Source organism: Podarcis cretensis (genome assembly GCF_951804945.1).
Source record: "Podarcis cretensis genome assembly, chromosome: 5".
Lineage (NCBI taxonomy): Eukaryota > Metazoa > Chordata > Lepidosauria > Squamata > Lacertidae > Podarcis > Podarcis cretensis.
Genome location: NC_137174.1, coordinates 65,790,868 through 65,814,921, shown reverse-complemented (window position 1 = coordinate 65,814,921; position 24,054 = coordinate 65,790,868). Strand labels below are relative to the sequence as shown.

At 43.0% G+C, this 24,054-nt stretch overlaps 4 protein-coding genes across 13 annotated transcripts in view; 2 read left to right on the top strand and 2 right to left on the bottom strand.

The window, feature by feature from the left end:
- Window positions 1–24,054, bottom strand: part of WDR53 (WD repeat domain 53) — a 374,347-nt gene that overhangs the window by 27,518 nt on the left and 322,775 nt on the right. The gene's annotated exons all lie outside the window — the stretch shown is intronic.
- Window positions 1,010–8,679, bottom strand: CEP19 (centrosomal protein 19). Of its 4 annotated transcripts, none has more exons than XM_079977322.1 (4): window positions 8,091–8,679; window positions 5,984–7,433; window positions 2,512–3,478; window positions 1,010–1,431 (listed from the first exon to the last, which is right to left on the bottom strand). In XM_079977322.1, exons 1-2 carry the CDS (start codon window positions 8,254–8,256, stop codon window positions 7,075–7,077), a joined length of 525 nt encoding a protein of 174 aa, XP_079833448.1. In that variant the 5' UTR covers window positions 8,257–8,679; the 3' UTR covers window positions 1,010–1,431; window positions 2,512–3,478; window positions 5,984–7,074. The 4 variants fall into 4 exon arrangements, with proteins under 4 accessions (XP_079833448.1, XP_079833447.1, XP_079833445.1 ...); XM_079977321.1 differs by having other exon boundaries at window positions 1,010–2,629; window positions 3,326–3,478; XM_079977319.1 differs by having other exon boundaries at window positions 1,010–3,478.
- On the top strand, window positions 8,746–19,997 carry PIGX (phosphatidylinositol glycan anchor biosynthesis class X). Of its 5 annotated transcripts, none has more exons than XM_079977310.1 (7): window positions 8,746–8,877; window positions 11,382–11,481; window positions 12,589–12,646; window positions 13,409–13,550; window positions 15,107–15,320; window positions 15,558–15,658; window positions 16,483–19,997. In XM_079977310.1, the coding sequence occupies exons 2-7, from the start codon at window positions 11,394–11,396 to the stop codon at window positions 16,639–16,641; spliced, it is 762 nt and encodes a 253-aa protein (XP_079833436.1). In that variant the 5' UTR covers window positions 8,746–8,877; window positions 11,382–11,393; the 3' UTR covers window positions 16,642–19,997. The 5 variants fall into 5 exon arrangements, with proteins under 5 accessions (XP_079833436.1, XP_079833438.1, XP_079833437.1 ...); XM_079977312.1 differs by lacking the exon at window positions 8,746–8,877 and adding an exon at window positions 8,940–8,972; XM_079977311.1 differs by lacking the exon at window positions 8,746–8,877 and adding an exon at window positions 9,004–9,025.
- PAK2 (p21 (RAC1) activated kinase 2) overlaps window positions 21,513–24,054 on the top strand; it is a 44,838-nt gene continuing 42,296 nt past the window's right edge. The window contains exon 1 of one of the 3 annotated variants that reach the window (XM_079977286.1): window positions 21,513–21,726. The gene's annotated coding sequence lies outside the window, so the exon portion shown is untranslated. Of the gene's footprint in view, window positions 21,727–21,977; window positions 22,078–22,320; window positions 22,370–24,054 lie in introns of those variants that run through there. The other 2 variants (XM_079977288.1, XM_079977287.1) reach the window with 2 other exon arrangements.

Genomic DNA, 24,054 nt, shown 5'->3' with positions numbered 1-24,054 from the left:
TCTCCGCTGTTATCGCTGGAAGACTCCCTGAGCCATTCCTTCGTTTCTCTCTCTCCCCCCCTGCTGGTGCCTTCCTCCGCTGCTGAGTCTCTCCTGACTTCTGAGAGACCCTCCACCTCCTGCCTTTCCGATGGCAGTTCCCTGACAGAGACCTTTGACAAATTGTACTAATGCGTGGTCTGAGATTCCCAGGATTCTTTAGGGGAAGCCATGACTGTTTAAATGGTGTAAGTGTGATTTAAATTCAAGGTATAGACGTGATCCTAATGACAGCAGTAAAAACAATGTAATGGAAGTGGGTGCCACAGGGCAAGAGCAGGGCTGCTGTACCAGAGGAAACTGGCATTCTCTTAGTAAGCAGCTTGTTTTTGGTATGTATGTGGATCAACGCTAGCTGTTTGAGGTGTCCCTGTGGTAGAGGTTTACAGGCAGGAAAACCACATGCTGCAAAAACCTCGGGCTATGTTCTGAATCTGATGCCTGCACATCCTGCAGATGTGTGGGTGCATCTTGGTCGACTTTTCGTTCTGAAACATAGGGTCAGGTTTCAGTTACCAATAAGTAATGCACAGTTCAAATGAAAGAACAGGACAGTTTCGGATGCTTGTGTTTCACTTCGCCTCATGTCAATCACGAGGTAGTGCAACCTAAATATTATGTGCAGAGCTGTCCACTTCACTTACCTCATGAAGAAGAATATTGTTTCCTGTGAAAAGTCATGCATAATTAGCACAGTCTTCAAGGCGACACCACTAGGCTACTGTGACTGAGACTTACTTGTTTTACGTGCAGGGTAAATAGTGAATAAATTCTAAGGCAGGAGTGGCTAAATATTTTTGGCCTGAGAGACACATTCAGCCTTGACCAGTAGTAGTCATATGCCAGTGATGGATGTAGTCACCCCACACGATTGCATGAATACTCTTGCACATACGCATGCGCAACCATATAGGACACAGACACACAAAGTCTGACAAGCAGCCCCCCACCAAACATCTGGAGAGAGAGATTTAATTGTATTTGTCCAGCACAGCACCATGCCAACTTTATTCTCCTCTCATTTTTCTGCCACTACAAAAATGGATGGGGTCTTGGGAGTGCCAGGAAAAGAATTCTTTGTGGGAGCCAAGTCAGACTCCTGGATATAGAAACATTATGGTTGTAATGTTTAACTGTTGGATTGGTTAGGTTAATTGAAACTTTTAATAAACTGCAAAAGGTGCCTTGAAAAGGAGATAGACTGTAATTGCTGGCATCTGTTCCTCCCAATGTTTTCATTGTTGCTCTCCCCAAACTGAGTATGGTGGTACAAAATGCCCTGTTATTTTTGATGTGCTGGGAGATGCCAGAAATGACTGTGCCTCTTTTCCTGTATTAGGCAGATGTCTTAGCTTCCTCTGTAGTACGATCAGCGAAGATTAACTGGTTCTGCTTTTGTTAGAGGGAAAAAAATTACTCAGTTCAGGATGTGGTTAGCAGAATCGGCATCGGGTGTTGCCCAACAGAAAATTGGTAGGTGGTTAGGGAGAAAAAGGAATTAACTTTGCGTTTTATCTGATCAAAGTACACCGATGGAGAAACCACATCAGTTACAAGGAAAGCTAAAAGAAGTTCTGTGAAGGCAGGAGCTGAATCATCTGAAGGCCTGGGCTCATGTCCCAAGCTTGTGGCTCAGACTGAAACCCTGATCTGGGGTGAGGGGGCTAGTGAGTGGAATGGCCCAGGTTTTTGACAAGGAGCTGGTCTAGATTGGCTAGCCTTTGAGTCCTTTTGAACTTTTTGAGCCTAGAGGTCAGCACACTGAAAGCTTTCATGTGTGAATGAGGCACCACCAGTCAACCACCCCGGGTACAATTTTCTGCTAACCTCAAACACAGCACTTTTCAGCGAAGTTGCTCCACATGTTTGACTTCAAGGCTGTGTACACACTATACCTTTAAAGTACACTCAAAACACGTTCGTTCTTTCTCAAAGAATTCTGTGCACTGTAGTTTTCCCGTCACAGAGTTACTTAACAGCCTTAACATGCCTTTATATTACTACCTCCAGTTTCCTACAGTCCTCTAGATCGCGGGGGCAGAACTGGATCCAACTGGCAGGTCCCACCCTTGTCTCCCCCACCTGCCAATCACTTGATGCTGCAGCGGTGTCAGGCGAGCTGTTCTTGCATGGCACTGTGCACAGAAGCCTTGATGATCAGCTGATAACCCATACATTTAAAGCACATGACTTTCCCCAAAATAATTCTTGGAACTGTACTTTACTTCTCACAGAGCTACAGTTCCCAGCACCCATAATGAACTATAGTTCCCCACATAGTTTGGGGGGGGGGGGAGTTGTGCACTTTAAATGCTTGGTACGTATGCAACCCAGATATGGAGTCTAGGTTTTCAACATGTGCCTACAGTGTGGGCCACATCAGTGCATTGCCCTGCTTTGTGCAACAACAATATTCAGCCAGCTGAGCTTACCCTCATGTACAGTATTTGGCTAGCCTCCAGCTGCCTTTACCTCAATGCTTCTTTACATGCTCTTTCAGTGGCTTTTCCCTTCTGCCGCACGATGCTGCTGCACTTTCTTTCTGCCACAAGTTTGCTTGCTGGTGTTTTATGTGGTCCATTTCTAGAATCTTTGTGAGAGGAGGAGAGGCATGAAACAGAGACTGGAGTGCCTCAAGGAAAAGCAGTACACAATCAATCAATCAATCAATCAATCAATCAATGTATGTTAAAAATACCATTAAAGAATGTGGCTCAACTGGCAAATCCCCCTCCATTTCATCTATTTCACAGACAGATTGATTTATCCCAAATGATTTGTGGCTGCTTTTGATCAGCCTAGTTTTCCCCGCCCCAAACGCTTTTGTCGATGAGGATTCCACAAAATCCTTCGATAGCTCTGTAATGTGATATAGAGATACCTATCAGCACCCAATTCCTAAAATAATTATTTTTCCACACTTATGCCCATGTCCCACCCTCTAGCCACTAGTGCAATGCACACCAAATGATGGGAATGCATATGGAAATATAGCCAATAATGTGGGCCGTAGGAGTGATAGGTTGAATGCCAGCCCAAGCTTCCCTTCTGTGTTCTCAGTCAGCTCTGATCTCCCTCCTTTCCCTTTCCTTCATCGCAGCCCTGCCTGCTGGCTTAGGACCAAACTAGATGCCCTGTTAATTGTGTGAATGCATTAATTGGCAGCAATGGGAGCCTCCCTTGAAATGCAAAGATAGTTTTGTCAGGATAACTGCAGATAGAGTTAAACTCCATCCCACCACTCCCAGTTTGCTTCTCCCAGTCATTCTCTCTTGACGTTTGTTACCTGCATCCTATTCCTAGGCCTCTCAGATGGTCTTATAAGCATCCCTTATTTGGACCACTTGCTTCCTTAATCCCACCTTCCACTCCACTCTGCATCCTCTTATCTCGTTTCTGCTTCATTGCTGCTCTCATGTCAGTTTCTTGCTCCTCTGAACTGATGGAGAATTTGTTTGTAATTTCATGAAAAACTATCCAATTCCTACTTTTCAACCAATATGCATAGCAAAACACAACTATCTTATGAAATTCACACTTCTTCAAATTTTGTGATGCAGTTCTCCAACCAAATATGGAAAAAATGCATATATTGGGGGGAAAGTACCTAAAAATCTATTTATGAGTTAAAATAACATATATAGGTAATTGCATTATATAAGGGGTTGATCACTGCAGATGGTGACAGCAGTCACGAAATTAAAAGACGCCTGCTCCTTGGGAGAAAGGCGATGGCAAACCTAGACAGCGTCTTAAAAAGCAGAGACATCACCTTGCCAACAAAGGTCCATATAGTTAAAGCCATGGTTTTCCCAGTAGTGATGTATGGAAGTGAGAGCTGGACCATCAAGAAGGCTGATCACCGAAGAATTGATGCTTTTGAATTATGGTGCTGGAGGAGACTCTTGAGAGTCCCATGGACTGCAAGAAGATCAAACGTATCCATTCTTAAGGAAATCAGCCCTAAGTGCTCACTGGAAGGACAGATCGTGAAGCTGAGGCTCCAATACTTTGGCCACCTCATGAGAAGAGAAGACTCCCTGGAAAAGACCCTGATGTTGGGAAAGATGGAGGGCACAAGGAGAAGGGGACGACAGAGGACGAGATGGTTGGACAGTGTTCTTGAAGCTACCAGCATGAGTTTGACCAAACTGCGGGAGGCAGTGGAAGACAGGAGTGCCTGGCGTGCTCTGGTCCATGGGGTCACGAAGAGTCGGACACGACTAAACGACTAAACAACAACAAGGGGTCATTGCTTCCAAATATGGGTGTATGAGGAGAAACGTGCACTAAAATGCTGGTAACTGTTCATGAGATTTTTTTAAAAGGAAGAAATCTCAAACTGCTGTGGAAATGTAGAGAACTGAATTTAAGTTTGGAAAAATGAGAAACCTAAGACAACTGAAACTGGCAGATTCATAGGTCCCTACTCTAAACAACGGGATTCGTGCTGCGAATATTTTTGGGGAAAGGAGTCTATGGATTGCAGCTTACTGAGAAATTGGTATTCTTTATGCATGCAATTTTTGGCAGCATCCACACACCATCATCATATGGTCAGCTGGCACATCTTTTACTTTTAATTTCCCCTTACTGCAGAAAAGTCAATTTTTAAATATAAAAAGTAACCTATTATACATCTACAATCACTGTGGGTATAGAAGCTTGTTAACACATTTTGTGTTTGCGGTGATCATTTTCTGAGCAGGCTATATCCTCACACCCTACTTCCATTTATTCCTCATCTGAGTGCAGCCTAGCAATTCTGTGGCTGGCTGACCAAGTGGGAACATATCTGACCACTGCTGCATGCTGATTGGATGGTGTTCCAAAATTTAAACATCTGGGTTTGGAAAAAACAATCTCAATACAGTACATGCAAGGGATGACCTTGAAGACTGTAACTGCAATACATACATTGGGATAATAATAATAATCTTTCACAATACTGTATCTCTTTGTCTTTCTTCTGATTGGGCTATTAGACATTTTAAATATAACTTAAACTTTGGCCTCATAAAATAGGAAGTCAGCTAACATTACCAGATGTACTCTTTTTATAAAGGAGGTCTAGCATCTAATTATTATTATTATTATTATTTATTATTATTATTTATACCCCACCCTCCCCAGCCAAGGCCGGGCTCAGGGCGGCTAACAAGCAATAATAAAAACAAATTGAGTGTTCATTTCTTTTATCATGTTGCAGGCTATACAGTTAGAATGTAATTGGCTTCACAAAGAAACTTTCTATCACAAGTATATGTCTTACTGAAAAAGGCCTCCTGTCAAGTAAATAAAAATTAAAAAATCCAATTAATCAGTTTTAATACTTTTCCAAACACTCGTGAGTGTACAGTGTCCAAGGAGCAATACAACTTATTCCTAAGCTGCTCTGTGCCTGGAGAGATACTTTTAAATGTTCTGAGGTTCCTGCAAAGTGAAGAAATTTGCCAAAAGTGAGTAGTTAAGTAATAAAACATTGCCCTCTGGAGACCAAATTTTATATATGTTTGAAATTTATAGTTTGCATACATGTGTCTTGGGGTACATTTTTGAATTTGAATGTGTGTGTGTTTGTGTGTGTGTATAAATATATATTTTGTGGTGTCTTTGTGTATTCTCTGAGCCCAACTTACATACACACACCCTTTCCCAAACTGGGTTAAAATTCTACAGAATGGGACCCACAACAGGGTCAATAAACAAGAGAACTGCATTGGTGAAGCATCAGAAGTGCCTTTTCAGTTTCACATTGTTTTAGCTGGACTCCCAGGTATGGAGGTGAAACTGAGAAGGGAAAACTAGTGCACATTTATTACACTATTCAGTAGCTCACCTGCAGGGCCCTTAGAAAAAAAATATACAGTGGCTAACACATTCTTTAGGCAGACTCAATAACCTTTTCTAAAAAGTAGTCTATTGTTGCCATGATTTCATACACCTGTCATTCTTGTTATCAGACATCATTTAATTCTGTCAACATTACCAACTCTTTCAGTTTTTCAAAATTACTTTATTGTACAGTTGTTTCTTTAGGTCTGACTACATAACAATGGAAACAGAAAGCATATCATTTTAGTATCACAATAAAGCATCCATTATTAGCACCACATAAAAGACTAACTGAAACAGAACAATCCTAAGTTAGTGTCTGTTTGATTCTGTGGCAAAGGAATAATCACTTCCTTTGCTCCAATCAAGGTAGAAAGGGGGAGAGCAGTTTTTCCCCTGCCTCCTCCCCTATTACTTTTATATGCTAGCAGTGCTTTCTGCTAGTGTAGTAAGGACTCCCTCTTTGCTAGCACAATGCTGCTTAATGTTTTTAATGGCCTCTCAGCTGGCTTTAGGACTGCTCGTTAATTTGACTTCTAAATCATTCTTTATCACACCCCAAAAACCTCATGTTAACAATAACTTAAGAGCATTAGTTTCAACACAGCCCTGCATACTTAAAAATAAATGGTTTCACTGTGATTCCCCAAAAGCAATTCTTTAAAAACAAAAACAAAAAACAACGGTATCACTTCAGTGTGAAACAGTAATATTAAACTATCAACAGTAATATTAAACTATCAACTATTGTAGCTCATATTCTGATGCATTAAAAAAAATAGAGAGGTAACTGAAAGTTTGGAAGTTCAACGGACAAACTGGCACCTCTGGTAATTAAACAACATTGCAAAACAATAAATAAGACATCAATTACTTGCAGAGTTAATTTTTTTGCAAAGTTAATGCTGCAGTGTGAAGTACTGAAGTAGATCCATTGTTTTATTTACAATGGCAAAGAACTAGCATACAGTCTATATAAAACTCTTTTGAGTCTGGTTGTATCTTTTTCATCAAGCACCCCCGAACACTTTTTCATTAACATGTTTACATTTTTTTAAAAAATGTAAGTCTTGATCTAATTTCACAGTATAAAATGTAGCAGCTGACTGATTACTCAAGTTTGGTTGCTAAAATATGAAGGGGCATGAGATATATATTCCCAATATGAGAAGACTCATCAATCCACGGCTTGATTATGGATCAAAACTCATCATCTGATTCATCATCCCACTCACAGGCTTCAAGCTCTTCTTGTGGGAACTTCACCTCTACGTTGTAGACAAAATCAGGGTCATCTTTCTTTTTCCTGTTCTTTTCAAACAATGCATCCATAATTTCTTTCCTTTTGGCTAGCTCCTTGTCATCTAGTTTGTTCAGGTCCTCTTCTGGGTCAATTGTTTCTTCCCGCTGAATTTGCTCCAGACCCTGAGTCAGATTTTGTCCCCCCAACTGGCATCTCAGCAAATTGTGTAATTTTTGTAGCTGTTCCATTGAGACACCTTCTAAATAAGTCTTGTGCCGAGGATTATTCTTTAGCTGTTCTGCTGCCCTGCTGCAATCTGCACCAATGAAAAGACAAAAAGTCCAGGTAACAAAAATTCATAATTTTGTTTATTTGTAAATATGCATTTAAAAATGTTTTTCCTAAAGCTAATCCGGAAATATATGTCTCTGAGGACTATTTCTCACCTCTTTCACGCCTATTTGTGAGGAACAGAGGGAGATGCGGACTATATATATATCACACCTGCTGCCTTCTGTAGAATGAAAAGCCAAATTCCACTATAAAACGCACAAAAGCTTAAGAACTAAATGGCTGAAGCAGTACCTTTCTCAAACGCAATCCTGAATGTGGTCACGTGTATTCAATGATAACTAAACAATGTGTAGTTTACAGATTGTTGCCAGTATTCCCACCTGTGCTTAAGGAATTATTCCTTTCCCCCTGCATATTGGATTGTCCACCATCTCCAATGCTGAGCTGCTAGATCAGGCTTCATCAACCTGGTGCCCTCCAGAAGTTTTGGACTACACTTCCCATCAGCCTTAGCTAACAGCCACTCATTGGAGCTGATGGGAAGTGTAGTTCAAAACATCTGGAGGGCACCAGTTTGGTGAAGGTTGTGCTAGACAAACTCCTGTGGTGGCAGCAGTATCTGAACTTGCCTATTTGGGGAAGGAACCAGCGATAGGTTAGAAAAATAAGCATGCTATACCTGAGAACTTGGAGAAATTCCGGATAGGCATGATCCGCTTGCGTATATTATTCCTGAGCTGATCTTCATAGATTAAAACAATAGAGGGAGGATTTAATTTGATGCCACACTTCTTTGCCACGTAAGACATCCTGCTGTAGGCTGAGTCAGAAGACACCACATTCATTCATGCCCAGTGAGCCAACTTTTTATTTTGATAAGCTATTGAGACACGTTAGCGGTGTTTAAAAGGACCAAGAAGTTTAAAACCGCTTATGAAACAGGATCCCACTTCAGATTTTAAAAACTGCCAGTGGCTTCACAACGGCATGCTTGAGTGGCACTGTGCACTGAATAGCGAAACTCGCATTTCGCCACCTAGGAGAGCATCCCTCTCAGACCCCTCTCAGCGCCTCAGCTTTTAAAAACAGTTTGTTTCCAAAGGCGAGCAGGGCGACTAAGGCAGGCGAAGGAGAAACCGAGTCCCGGCCTCTGCCCGGCCTGCGTACGCACCGCGGCTCCTCCCTTCTTCCGAGGCCCTAAGGACCTCACTGCTTCCTACTTTCCTCTGCATCGGCTGCAGCCGCAGCGCGGCGCACGCGCGCCAGCATCCAACTCGTCACCATGACAACGGCTCGGCGCCGCCGCCGCTCTATCAGGCCCCCTTCGGCATTGCTGTCCCTGAATGTGCCTGCGAAGGGACGTCTTCGCAGAGGTTCCGCGGAGCTTCTGTTTGCTTTTCCTCGCTTCCTTTCCTTCTTCCTATGGTCCTGAGAAAGGCGGAGGCGGAGGCCCTGGCTAGGTGGAGGTCAGTCCAACTATGCTCTCCAAGTCAGGCGCCCATGAGGACGCTCTGGAAGAGGGGGAGGACCTTGGTTGTGGGCGGAAGAGGAAGTCCATGAAGTAAGGGGGCCCCGTTGGGCTGCCGGGGATTTAGAGCTGGCCCTCCCGCCCTCGTATCTTCAGCCCGGGAGGCAGCATATTCCGAGGGGATACTCTTGACTGGGTGCTTGCGGGAAGCGGGCGGGGGAGCTCAGTGGCCCTGCGGACCGCCAACCTTCGCGTCGTGGGAATGGTCGCCTAGCAGCGTCGCCTAGTGACATTTAGACCAAGCGAAAGGGCTGCTTCCTGGGGCACCGCTAGATCTTCTCCTCTCCGGGGGAGCCTGGGGTGGTTTCTGCTTCAGAAAGTTGCACTCGCCGTCACTAGTTTTCGGATTGCTTTCCCTCTCTCCCTTTGTGCCCCCAAATGCTTGAGATAGGTATTCTTCGGAAGGTTGAATGTTGCTGCCTCGTGCGAGTTTGAAAAATAATTCAATTTGCTCCAAAAATTCCAAACTGTTGACAGAAGTGTCTTTAATACGACAAGTAGAAGGGTCTTCTCTTTTTATATAGTTCCTCCTCTATGTGGAGGGGAAAAAAGATTATTTCACTGGGGCTTATTTACTTGTAAGTCTGTTGATGGCTCGGGCAGGCTTCTTGGCTGCGAAGCTCAAAGCTCCCAAGGGAACATAGCTGGCAAAAACAGGAGCACTCTTGTATGGATGATATAAATATATAGCGGGCATGAGATTGGAAACACATAATTTATATTATTTATTTAATAGAATTTATATACCAATTAATCATCCAAAACCCCTAAGTGGTTACAATCAAGTGGTATATAAATTTTGTGAAATAAATGATAAACGGAACAAAAATATTCATTAAAGCATTGATAAAATTGAATGTTAAGAGCAAATATAAGTAAAACCAACAGTTGTTAACAATGTACATAATTAAATAAAGTATGGGTAAGCTTGCCTAAAAAAAATAATCTAGCAGGTGCCAAAAACAATACAGTGAAGGTGCCTGCCTAATATCAGTGAGGAGTGCTGTCACACTGGAGTATTGGTTTCTTGCAAGTGGCACTTGTAAAAGTGCCAGTTCATACATAATAATAAATACAAAGTAACATACATACATATGATTTGTTTGGCCACATTAAGGCTTTATAAATCCATATACACTGGTACTTCGGGTTACATACGCTTCAGGTTACACACTCCACTAAGCCAGAAATAGTGCTTCAGGTTAAGAACTTTGCTTCAGGATAAGAACAGAATTAAGTACTTAACCCGAGGTACCACTGTACATGGTAGAATACTGTCAGCATGGACAGTATCTCTGTCAAGGCATCTTCAAAGAACATTCACATCAGTGGATGGAAAAGGCTGTAGGGTGGAGTAGTTATGTCCCTGGTTTTATGTCCCTGGTTTTCTTCCAAAGAAGGAAAGAAAGGAATACACAGCTCTCCCCACAGGCTATACACTTGTGATCTCTGATTCTGTGACAAGATGGCTTAGGTGCTGCAGTGCCATTAACTTCATATGCCTGTATACATTGTAGTGACATGAATAGAGTGTTGATTCTCCTTGGTTATCTTCCCACAGTGCCAATTTCCACTTCCAAGCAGGAGTCATTTCCCCACCCAGCTGCCACATTATCTTTTCTTGGGGATATGGATGGGGAGTGCATTGCTCATCATGAACACAATAACATTTTAACTAGAACAATTGAGTGTAGGCTAGATAAGTTAAATACAGACATCTAACTTTCCAGGCTTGGGTGCAGGGGTTGTGTTTTTTTTATAATTATGATCAGAGTTTTCATATGGCTGAGTTAAGTGATTCTAAGTTACACTTTTGTTAATTTTGTTACAGACACTGGGTTTCAGAGACATATGAGCAGGGATAACATTGATTTAAACATGGCCTTCAGATGGCTAATTGTAGGGCCCATATGGACATGGCAGTGTATATCTTATATTCCTTCATTGTTGTGAAGCTCTACATTATCTCAGGCTTTCAGTGTAATTGGGGCACAGATATTCATAGTTTGAGCCAAAGCATGCTGTGATACAATCCTGAGAAGGTCTGGAAAAATGCACATACCCTAAAAGCAATAATGTTTCACTTTGCTTATTATTTTCTTTCTTGGGAATTTCCATTTAAAAACTTATCTTAGAGCAGGGGTAGTCAACCTTTCTATACCTACCACCTACTAATGCATCTTTCTTGATGGTAAAATTTCCTTACCGCCCACCAGTGCTCGATGGAAGGAGGATTCAGCTTGTGCCGTAGAATCCCCTACTGCCCACCTAGAATCCAGAAATGCCCACTAGTGGGTGCTAGGGACCAAAGTTGACAACCCCTGTCTTAGAGTGAATTAATTGTTACTGTTACTGTTACTTCCACACAGTTTTGTCACAAATCAAGTTCTAAGCCATGGACAAAAGCTCCTATTCTTTAATGTGATTTGTTTTTCCTTGTAGTTTTATTCTGAGATGTTTCAGCAGGAAAAGAATGTGCTTCTTCAGACAAGTATCCACTCATTTTGGATCATTTTTTGTGTGTGCATACCAAAATGCTTGTGTAAGTTGAAATCCATGTTATTTTCCCGAAGCTAGTTGGTGAACAAACGTTGTACATTATTCTTTTTCTTGGATTCCATATGTGTTGCAGAGTGCTTAACTGTACTTTATTGATACTGTGTTTGCATTTTTAATAGATGTATGCAAATCCACTTCATTGCCTTATTGACTATATTCTAACACATTCAATAAGCTTATTGTCTTTTTCCTTTATGTAAAATCATTTTACATTGTTGAGCAGTCCACTGAGCCCACAGGAGTAACTCAGGACCATTGTGAGTGGTTAGATGGCAATATTTAAACTGCCTAATTAGAAACAAGTGTTTTGATATCTACTCCTAGCACATCCCTACTTCTGCTGCATTTGAATGTCTTCCTCCACCCTGAGGAGAATTCAGCAGCCATTGATTTATGCATTGCTTCTCTACCCAGGGAAACACAATGGTGATTTCTGATTGTTGCTAGCTTCTTTCCCTCTCTCTGACATAGAGGGAACACTGTCAGAAACAGTGGAGTGTTCTGGTTGTTGGAAGGCTCAGTTTTTTGTGGCGGGAGGCTCACCGCAAACATAAATCTTTTGTTTTTCTTTAGCTGTAAGCCGTGCCTTCTAGAATTGGTGGTAGGGAGGTGTAAGGGCTAGTGTGGTTGCCACTGGGTTTTTTAGGCTAAAAGGTAAAGGTAAAGGTACCCCTGCCCGTACGGGCCAGTCTTGACAGACTCTGGGGTTGTGCGCCCATCTCACTTAAGAGGCCAGGGGCCAGCGCTGTCCGGAGACACTTCCGGGTCACGTGGCCAGCGTGACATCGCTGCTCTGGCGAGCCAGAGCCGCACACGGAAACGCCGTTTACCTTCCTGCTGGTAAGCGGTCCCTATTTATCTACTTGCACCCGGAGGTGCTTTCGAACTAATTGCAAAACTGGATTAAAAGTCTGTTGTCCGCCATGGCTTCAAGAGAGAATAATCTTTTTATTGATCAAAATTACTTCAGTTCCTCTGTCCTGTAAAAGGCGCTCCTAAAGAACAGAAGAACAAACTCTGACTGTGTTGAAATGGTGTTTTAGATTGCTTTAAAATATGTCAGTTTCTCATGTATTTTCTGTTTTTATAGATGCACAGAACATGTGTCCTGAGGTCAGGCAACAGCTTTTGAAAGATGGCTTTCACAGGTGGGTTTGTGACAAACAGATATTGGTTAGTGGTTCTGTTATTAGTGTCTTAATAAGACCTGAATTCTTTTGCATCTGCTTTACCATGGCAGTATGTATGTAGTCAAGTGAACTGATATGTTAAACTAAATGTTCTAGTGGCATGTTTTTGGATGCTGTGGGATGCTGGTACTCCATTGAACAGTTGTTAATAAAAGTTGCAGTCTATCTTAAGTCACATGGATTCATAGACAACTCGGACCAATATCTAGTTGTATTGAATCTTAGTCCAATTAAAGTGATGTAGAGCCAATTAGATTGAGACTTCTCAGCTTCAACTGTCCATTAATACAAAGATGAAAAAGTTATATGTTGTGAGTTTCTTCTGAGTTTCAGTGGGGGTTATTACCATTTATTTATTGCCACATACCAGAAAATGGTCTCAGAGCAGAAATATGGAAAAAGACACACAGCTACAATTAAAACACTAGTTAGTTAGTTGCTTTAACTTGCCGAGGGCAACACAAAGCAACTTACAACCAACAATTAAAACACATAAAATTGAATGTTAGTGATAAATCTCTCAGAAACATTCTCAGTTTCCCCAGACCCAAATATGTGGGGCCCTGTAGCCATAGGTAAAAACCTGCAGATTAAAAATACACAAGTCATAGGAAAAATACACAAGCCATAGGAAAAAAACCTGCAGATTAAAAATACACAAGTGAGATTGGTATGTTTTGAAGGCATTCTGTTGTAAAAGCTTCTTGTTTTAAATGTTAGAAATCTGCTGATTCGGGTAAATATCAGTACAGCTGACGAAAGCCTCAGAAGCTGCATGGTGGCAACTAAGGTACACTTACCAAAAGGACTATATGTGGATCCCTATGAATTGACATCTTTACAAAAGCACAATCTCACTGAGGTAATGTTTTTGGGATGACTTTTGTGGGCAGGGAAAGCTAATAGGGCCTGAAATAGCTAGATGTGCATAAAGTTAGGCTTCTAATGGCATACAAGCACCTGTCCCTTCTTGGAAGCAAACAGTTATGAGCCTAACTGCTCTATCTGTGGCAGAGCAATACTATATATACCTCCTCTTAAGTTAGCCCCACTGAACTCAGTGGGACTTGCTCCCAGATAAGTGTGTATAGGATTGTCAGGGATGATGGGAGTTGTAGTGCAACATCTTCTAGAGGGCACCAGGTTGGCTACTTATGGCATAAAGGCTTGATAATCAAAGACAGACCAAATCATACTGGCCTTACATAGCTTTTTGGATCCTTGTAACTGTTATTGTAAGTGCTAGCTGTAATGTTACATTCCTGTGTTCATGTTTTAAAGGTACAAGTAGGCACTCGATTAAGAAACCATTGGAGATGAGATTTTATCACATAAGGGGCTAGACAAAAGTCTATTTTGGCTATTTGCCAAAAACAATATAGTATCTCCCCTGTTTCTTTCTGAAGTTGTCTTTATTACTCACATTGTTTTTAACTTCCATTTTACTTTACTGACACCCCTGACAATTTTCGCTTGCATTGTTAACTTGTTGTTAAGAACATTATTTCGCAATACAAGCATCCCCCCTTCACTTACACACAATTGACTCACGTGCAACTGCATATATGTGCAGTGCCAGGAAACGAACAGACAGACAGACAGACAGACAGACAAACAAACTCTAACCTGAAGTGGTGGGAGAGGGCTGGAAAGTCCTTGTGGCTCACAAGGAGACCTTCCCCAGAGCCCAAAGAGGACGACAGTGAGCCAGAAGTCCAGAAAAAAGCCTCCAAAGGCTCAAAAATGGCATACAGGAGCTCCCCCTTCTGCCTCTCTACCCCACTCAACAGCTGTTGGGCAGGAAGCTATAGATGCTGCATTGGGCTCCCCAGTTACAAACATTTCACAGAATGTAACTCCCAAATTACATGCAGGGACGCGGGTGGCGCTATGGGTAAAAGCCTCAGGGCCTAGGACTTGCCGATCGAAAGGTCGGCGGTTCGAATCCCCGCGGCGGGGTGCACTCCCGTCGTTCGGTCCCAGCGCCTGCCAACCTAGCAGTTCGAAAGCACCCCCGGGTGCAAGTAGATAAATAGGGACCGCTTACCAGCGGGAAGGTAAACGGCGTTTCGTGTGCTGTGCTGGCTCGCCAGATGCAGCTTGTCACGCTGGCCACGTGACCCGGAAGTGTCTGCGGACAGCGCTGGCTCCCGGCCTCTAGAGTGAGATGAGCACACAACCCTAGAGTCTGTCAAGACTGGCCCGTACGGGCAGGGGTACCTTTACCTTTTTTAACTCCCAAATAAGTGGGGAGTCACCTGTACTGCATTACTAACAGACAAGTACTGTATATGAATAAGTCACTGGTACCAGCCTTGGGGCTTCTCTGCGAGATAGCTGTGGTGCTACTGCCTATAATGGGATTATAGTCTGAAATAATGCCCTGCTTTTAATTATGTTGTTATACTTTTTCTACAGGCATTGATGATGGCAGATAACATAGATTTGGAAGCTCCCGAGTACTTAGCTGCTGACGTTTCTGTCCTCGTTTATATGAGACCTGACCCTGAATGCTTTTCCTGTTTTAGAGCATTATTACCTCTGCACTGCCGGTATCATCAGCCGGCAGAGAATGATGGGAAAATCTCTACTGTACTGAAGAGTCCAGATGTATTGATGCATTGCCAAAAATGTAAGCAAGACTGACTTTTCTTCTTTGGGGAATGAGAATGGGAACAATTGGAAGAAGAATAAAAGCAGGGCAATATAGAATCATTAAAAATTTGCGGATAAAATGTTATATTTTTGTAGAAGCATTAAGGACATGTGTGAAGATAGATACAGAATTGAGAGACATACTTCATAAAAAATATGAGTGATCTCTTTCCTGAATATTAAGTTTATGTTCTGTTTCTCTCCTCTCTTTTAGTCTTCCTTTCACTGGAATGTTTGAAAGAAACTGAAATAGAAGCTCCATGTTCTCAGAAGAATATACACACATGCCATTGGGATAGCATGAAGTTCAAAGATGTGTGTTCATACTTCTTACATCTCTTAGTTTTTTCTAGAAATAGATCTGTCTGTAACAATTTTGATTCATCTGTTTTAATTTTTTGTCACTGCTTGGTCCTGGTAAATAGGCTCCACTGGGATTTTAATAGCCTAAATGTTCATAGGATTGTAGCTCCTGTTTCCAGATGAGAAGGCTGTTTGGCTGGAAATGCTAATCTTCAATTTTTTCACCACATTGCATATGGAAAAATGATTGAAGGCTACAATCCTTTCCCTGCACATGGGATGAAACTCCACTGGACTTCCTGGAACTTGATCCTGAATAGTCATGTGTAGGATTGCGCTGTAAAGTTAGTTGGTGCAAGGCAACTTTTAAGATGCTGAAACAGACTGCTAGGCTAAGAAGCTGCTTGCTTGCAAGTCGCCTGACCAGAAAGCAGCCAGTATAGGTTGTAGGTAGATAAGGGTGGGACTGATAAGAAGATGGGAACTTCCACACTGTTCCTGGTGGCTAATAAACCTCAGAGGGAATGATGGGAAGGGGAAAGAGGCAGAGATTTTCTTTTGTGGAAATGAGTGGTAGGTTGGATTATCTATTCTTCCCTATGATGTGAGCAGTTCTTCTCTGGTCTGACAAGGAAGACCAAGAAGGTTATGTTCCCTGCTTCTGAAGGAAGCAGGGAGCAGCTGCCCCAGGCTCTGAAAGGTGTGGGACGGCTGGATTGCAATACATTTTTAATTAAAGAATATAGGAAGAGAAATGATTACAGTTAAATTGTGAATATGCATTTTGAATGAAGGTGGCCCTATTTGACTTCTAATGTGCAAATCTTCTTTTGTAGGTAACCGAAGAACTGAAACTGCAGATACCAGTTGGGCTCAAACACCATCTTATGCTGGTATGCACAGTGACTCTTGCTACCACAATATTGTGTTCCAGTCTTATCCTTTCAGCTTTATTCAAGCATGGATGCTTCTCCTTTGTTCAGAGCTCACAGTAAAACCGAACAAGGAAAAACTGTCTAAATACACCAGACAAACCAGAGACAGGAACAGAAGAAAAGGCTTAGAATTGGCCCAGCATCACAGACTGGGAACAGGCCAAGTGCCTCTTACTTGACTGTGCGGTATCACATGCTTGGCTGCATTGCTTTTGATCTGTTCTAGTCTCCCCCCCCCCCCAACTTTGTACATGTTTCCTGAATAGGCTGATCTAGTACCAGATAAATATGTGCCTTCAAAATTGCCATGTAATCAAATTTTGAAATAGTGAAACCTGCCTAACTTAACAATTCTGATATCACCAATAAAGGGGGGGTGGATAATTTTTTGAACCCTAAAAAACCCAAACACAGGTTCTTTTTTCATGTGTAGTCAATCATAGATATCAGACAAATAGAAACAATTATAAGTGGCAATAATACTTTGGAAGGAAGTTTATAAACTGTTCATTTTTAAACCATGAACTGGATAAATATGTCTCAGAAGATAACAGAACAGGTGGAATTATTCCAAGTTCTGAGAAAACACTGAATGTAAATCATTAGCGTTGAAAATACAAGGAAATACAGGGAGGAAATTGCTTCATTAATGGAAAAACTGAGCAGCTCCAAAGATTCTTAACTTTTCTACTGTCAACAAACTTCACGCATCAAGTGGCTACTAGTATGCAAAATAGGTTCAAAGGGAAAGATGTGCCACTTTCCATATTTGTGGACAGCATAAAATATTTACCAATTCATAAATTAAATAAAAGAAAATACCGGTACCTCTTTTTTAAATGTACAACTGCAGCTTATGGCTGAATTTACGCCATTTGGTTGTTTCTTACCTGTACTGGTCTTGTCTCTGAATTATCAAGAATTTTCTTTGGATCTCCACTAAAACTATTTCAAAGACTTGTTTTGTGGCATCTTTCGCTAGCTGATGAGATGCTTTTAACACTGGTCTTTTGTTCTCCCCGTACAAAGTGCTGAATGATGATCGCTGAGGCAATACTTCAGCTACTACCTCAGGTTCTCTGTGAAGATTGCTCTGCATCTGTTTGGGGGAAGGGAGCCACTGCAGAAAACAATTGCAGATGGGTTATTTTTGTTTCTCCACTTTCCATATATGAGCAGCTGTAGCACATAATGGGAGGACAGCTGTGAGCTTCAGTTGTTTATCTTATCCTTGTTTCCTTTTAGTTTAATGTCAATTTGACAGTTTTATACTGCATACTATGGATCCAAAGCTGGTCTTCTTGATCATGTCATCAACAAGTTTCATGTTTAAATGTTTCCCCTTTTGGTAAGATTACATGCATTTGATACATAAGACTTTTGAACTGCAAGTCTGGATTTGTTCATTAGGTATAATGGAATAGAAATAGTTCCATGAAAAAAATTATATTGATAAAATCAAAATGGAAGCATGCCTAACAAAATTGTATAGAAAAAGCATGAGGATAGTTCTCCATGAAGTCATAGATTTATTCAAAAGATCCTTTTCAAAAGTGCTGCATGATTATATTTCCCAGTACAGGTCCTTCAGTACCTTGCTAGTTGAATCTGTGAATTTGCAGCCGGAAAAGCATATGAATGTGCATCAACATTACATCACAAGCATATTTTCCAACACAGAATAGCTTGTGTCCTGGAAAAATGGCAGAATTTGTGTGTGGAGTTTGTCCAGAGAATACATGTAAAGTGTACAAGCAAGTTGCTTGGCTTATTCAATGTGTACATTATTTTAACAGGATGAAACTTACTGGAAATTAGTTTATTTTCTACGCTTACTGGAATGTGCCTGGACATCTAGGAATGATATCTAAGGGTTTGTAGATAGCTTTGTCTTTTGGTGGTGATTCTAGTTTTGTTTAGCGGAAAAACAACTGTTGTATGGAACTGGAGGTAAAGTGAGAGGCCCAAGACTCAGGATATGTAAATAGCATGAAAGGTCAATAGAAGGATTCCAGCTGTCAGCATCAATTTCTGTAGGAGCTGGAAGGCAGACATAAAGCTGTTGCTTGCACTCTTTGCTCTGGCTCCCATTCAGTTATTGTGCATCTCTCTCCTCCACCCACTCAAACATAATTGCAGTACTCAAGTGATAACATTAAAAGGGCTGTTTGGAAGAAGGTAATTTAATAATTTAAATTATGTATATATCGGTAACTATATTGGGTGGATGGTTAGCTTGCAGCCAGTTTGATGTGTCATCAGTGTACGGTCAGTCCAGCTGTGGCTCAGATTTTACAGATACCATCTATCACAAGGAGACACTTCTTTTTCAAGAAAGTGCTATGAAATTTCTCTCAAGCACCAGTGTTCTTTTAATTTATAAAAACAAGCATATTTTTATGACCCTTTATTTTTCATATTAAAAATGGGTGTTTCTTTTTAAATATTTCCACAAAAGGAGGAACTGAGGGGGGAATATAATATGCTGCTGCAGAGTCCCACTGGCAGCACTAGCTGGTGCCTTGAGCTGGAAATGCTGAATGGGCAATCAAGCTCTCTGCTTGTTTTTTCTTTCTAGCTGATCATACAAGATAGAGCTTATCCCATGGGAAATTTCTTGTACCCTCAAATATTTTTTTCTATGGCAGCCTGGCCTTGGTGTTTATATAAGCAAAGAGATGCTGCAGTGTCAGTATTATGAGTTCTGTTTTTTTAGTGTTACATGTTGTATAGTCACTAGGGAGGGGTGCATGTGCCCACTGCTTTTTCTGATTCCTAGAGGATGATTCATTGTTAACTTTCTTTGGGTTTGGCTTGCAGAAATCAGTACATCTAGTGATAGCGGCCAGAGAAACATGCCAAATGTGGACTGAGCCAGGCTTTTAGGCCTTTATTTTTCCCATCATGACTTTCTCAGTATTGATACAAGAACTGCTAAGTGTTAAGTAAACATGAACATATGCACTTTAGCATATACCATCCTAAGAGTTTTGAATGAAACTGTAAACCCACTTCAATCTGGTTTTTCATCCAGAACTGAAACTGATTTGGTTGTTCTGTGGGGGCAGATTTTAGCTGGTTGCATCCTGTTATGGAACTCCCAAAGGAGATTGATTTGGCACTGCCTTGACTGTATTCCAGGTACTAGGGGAATTCTTTCCTGTTGATCTGGGTTGGGTTTAATTTGTTTTCCAGGCTGGTTTGAGTCAATCACTTGGTAATTGCTTTGGCATTGTGGGTGCTGCGATTGTTTTTGAAGTGTATCACTGATTTTATCTGGAATTTAATGGTATGTTGGCATTGTTTTAGGCTTTTGTGTTTTATGGTTAATACTTTTCCGTTCAGCAGATGTGAATGACTTTACAGACAGTAAAATGATACATATATGTATTTTAAATAAAAATGGTGATACTGAATGTTCATTTTTGAAGATAAGTCTTTCGTGCTATACTGTGTGTATGGGTAAGGAGGGCATGGGAAATGCTGGAATGTTTGGTGATTTCTGGCTCTGATCAGAAGCAAGAGGGCTAGGAGGATGGAAGAAGGCAGGAACTAGGTTTGTGGATATCTGCAGATCCTGTACCATTTTTGCAGAGGCAACAGCTCAAGACCTTTTTGTGTGTGCAAGCCTTGGATGCCTAGTAAGAATGAAAGTACTGTACTGGTATAACTAAATTCTGATTTTTTTTTTTTTTTTAAGTACATTACTGCTTTTTAGATAATGATTTCAACTTTGTTCTTAATGTTATGTCTGTTATCCATCCTGGGCTCTGTGATGAAGGGCCAGATGCAAGAACAGTTAATAATAATACAGACAATTCAGTGAGAGCAAGGAGGGATGGTGTCATCTGTGTCAACACAAGAGGGAGTCTACTGAGTGTTTGTATGTGTTGAGTTTAATAAAGTTGTCCCTGCATCAAAAGCTGCCCTGGAGTTGTGCCAAGGGAGAGAGCCTGAAAGAAAAACAGAGCTGCTCAGCAAGTGCTGTTCCTTACAAGTCTGATGTTGAGGTGCTTCCCCTGCCTGCTTCCCTAGTAACATTTTTAGAGAAGTTTACAAAACAAGCTCAAGTTGCAACTTAGGTAATAAATACGAATGCTAGTTAATTTAATCAGCTTCTTCTTCTTCTTCCTCCTCCTCCTCCTCCTTCTTCTTTGGCAATCACTCGTAGCTGAGTAAGATTGTCTTCCATAAACATGGTTTTAAGAATGAGTCCGTAAGTGACTTTGGAGGCCAATTCTGAATCCACACGCGTCCTTCCACAGTGGGGACATTGGTTTCCGGGTGGGAGTTGATCACAGTGTGGATTTGCCAAGCGTGCCTTCATCTTAGCACGTTTCTCCCTTGTGTCCTGAGTTCGAGTGTCTTCAAAGCCCATGACACCTTTGGTAAAGGCTGTTCTCCAACTCGTCCCATATACTGTACTTCCCTTTCCCCAAGAACCGAACAACCAAACGGAAATACTACACTGACCAGTTCCTACTAAAAATACACCGAATATACTGCAATTCTTACTGAACAATATCCAGCAATGTCCTAAATTTAAAATGGGCAAGAGCAAGTATAAATAAATAAAAATTAAAAATGGTTTTTCTAAAAAAAATACTGTTTTTTTAAAAAAAGAAAACACATTTTAAAAGCAACAGACACCCGCTCTGAAGGAAGAGACATCCGCTACTCTGTTCTCCCCAAAGCGCAAGCTGCCTCTAGGACCCCCAAGTCACCGGCAAGCGCATCACCCCTCCTAGCTTTCTCTTCCTCTGCGCAAAGACTTTCTTCTAGACAGGCGGCCCGGGGGCGAAGCGGAGCGCCGCTGCGTCCCGGTGCATGCTGGGAGTTGTGGTCTCAGCGCCGTTCTTTCCACGCCCGCTCGGCGGCCCCTGCCCACCTTTCGCGCCGCCGCCTGCGCCAGGAGCCGCCTGGCCAGCTCCGCCCCTTCCTCTCCCGGGCTGTGGCCACGCGCGGCGGTTCCGCTTGCTTCTCCTCTGGCCGCCCGGTGGGCCCTCCCCGCCATTGTCGGAGGCCGCGCCCTGCCCTGCAGATCTCGAGCCAGCGAGCCAACGGGGCGGCGGCGAAGGCGTCGAGCTCGGCTGGTGCCTGAGGCGTGCGAAGCGGCCTGGAGGCTGCGGGAGCTCTTGGCCGGAGGTGGGCAGGAGCTGAGACCCAGGCGCGGGGGGTGGGGGGGGAGAGGCGAGTGTGTGTTGTGTGTGTGACGGAGCGAGCGAGGGTGGTTGGCTGTTCTCCTGAGGAAGAGCGAGCGAGCGAGCGAGCTCCGCAGGCCCAGAGGCTGCGCTTCCCGGAGGCTCCCACCACAGCTCTGAGGAGGAAGTGCCCGAGGGGCGGTGGAGAAGCGGCCGCGGGGAGGAAGAAAGGCAAAGGGGTTTGGTTTTTTTTACTGCACTTTGCGGCGCGGCGAGCAGGTGGGCGAGGAGGCCGCGGAGGAGCTCCCCATTACCTGGCGGACAAAGGGCGGTCGCCCCAGAGGGAACATCTTCGGTAACGTTGAAAAGGCGCAAACCGGTTCGGGGCGACGCCTTCCTAGAGCTTTCGCGGTTTCAAACGGGCTCGGGAGGAGGATGTTTCTTAATCAGTAAGGGAGCTCCACCACTTCTCTCTCTAGAAGCAGGCAGGCAAATTCCTCATGGCCTTTGGTGCTTCCTTCATAGGGGATTTTGAGTTCTTGGCCAGGCCGCTTGTGTCCCTGCTTGTGCAGTTGGCCAGGCCGTGTCCCTGCTTGTGCAGTTGAGAGCAACTCTTCCGTCTCCCACCGCACCCACCCCAAGCACAGGTGAGGCACAGGGCTGCTGCTGTTGCCTCCAACTACACACCTGCCCGCTCCTTCCAGCAGGTGTTGGGGTAAAGGTCGCGCAAGAGGCGGTGGGGGCGGTTCCTGCTTCTGCCTTCCCAACCCCTCTCTCCTCAAACCCAGTACAGAGAACTGTGACCAGTTTTACTGCCCAGGAAGAGCCTATGAAGAATCAGAGAGCTCAGTAGTACCTCCTGTCTCCTCGCTGATCTTCTCTCTTAACTGTCTGGTTGAGAAAGCCTGGGCTACTGCCCTTGTCTGTTCGCTTTCCTGTCTGCTCTCTCCCCCTCTTGTTGCTCTCAGCAACACAGGCGTGCAAGTGGGCAATTCACTGTTTGCACATTTGTCCAACCTCTGGCTCGGATTCTCTGTGATCTTTCTTTGGGTTGTGTAGTAGTAAGGATTGGCCCAGCAAGCTCAATCATTCCTACTACCCCATCCAGAGTGAGAGTGATATAGGACAAGCGAGCAGAACATGTGGTTGCAGCCTCATGGGGCCCAATCCTCCTTGTCGTTCTGCTGAAAGAAATATGGCTAACAGGGAAGTAGAGGCTTCTAGAGAAGAACATCACCTCCCCAAACTTCCATGCTGTGCTAGGAGGGAAAAGAAGACTGCTGGATCTTCCACCTCTTGCTTAGTTCCCCTTGTTCTGTGGGTATTCTAGCATGGTAGGGAGTATTAAGTGATGGGTTGTATTCTTTGTCATTGTACTGTTCAGAGGAAGAGTGCAGGTAAATGAGCAAGAAGGTGAGGTGGCTGTGCTTTATATGAACAGCTGACTGCCAGTTTCTGTTCCTGCACTGTTCCTCTTGGAGTCACAGAGAGAAGTATCATGAAGAAGAAAGAGGATGCCTTAGCAGGTTGATATGTCAGGTGACCCCTCCATATTTCTCAGTATCATTCTCTCCACACCACACTGCCCATAGAGAGTGTGTTTGCATTCTGTTACCTCTGCCTGCTTTGTTGCCCTCTTGGTGGCATGATGAGTATTGGACTGAATGCGGGGACAACACAAAGCAATGTTGCTGAGGTTCTTCCCTATTCAAATATCTGCAATATCCCTCTTTCTTAAAATAAGATCACTGCTCATAATTTTGCATTGCATTTGCTGAAATTTGTTGTGTTGCTTACAAAGCCTATCACTAGAGAATGGGAGTGTCATATCAGCTCTTGCTCTCAGATTATCAAATGGAAAGGGTATTCTTCTCTGGATTTTGAACACCCTGGCAGTGTGTGTTGGGCAGAACTGGCTCAACCGTTAGGCAGACTGATGTGGCTGCCTCAGGCAACAGAAGCACCCTAGCCGGCATCCCCATGAGTACCCTGCTGCTGGTGCAGAAGCAGCACTGGTATCTGCAGATTTTGGTAAGAACTTGCTCAGAATTAGTGCCAGTGCTGGCACCACTTCTCTGCCAGCCGTAGAGGTGGCAGGGTGGGTGGAGAAACGGCAGCAGCAGCAGGTATAGCTTGAACAGGGCAAGGCGGCACTTCCTTTGTTACATATCTTTAGATGCCAGGCAAAAAAAATTCCTTTTCTCCCAGTCCTTTGGCTAAGTGTTTCTCAAATTTGTGTCTCCAGCTGTTGTTGGACTACAATTCCCGTAATTCCTAGCTAGGAGAACCAGTGGTCAGGGATGATGGGAGTTGTAGTCCAACTACAGCTGGA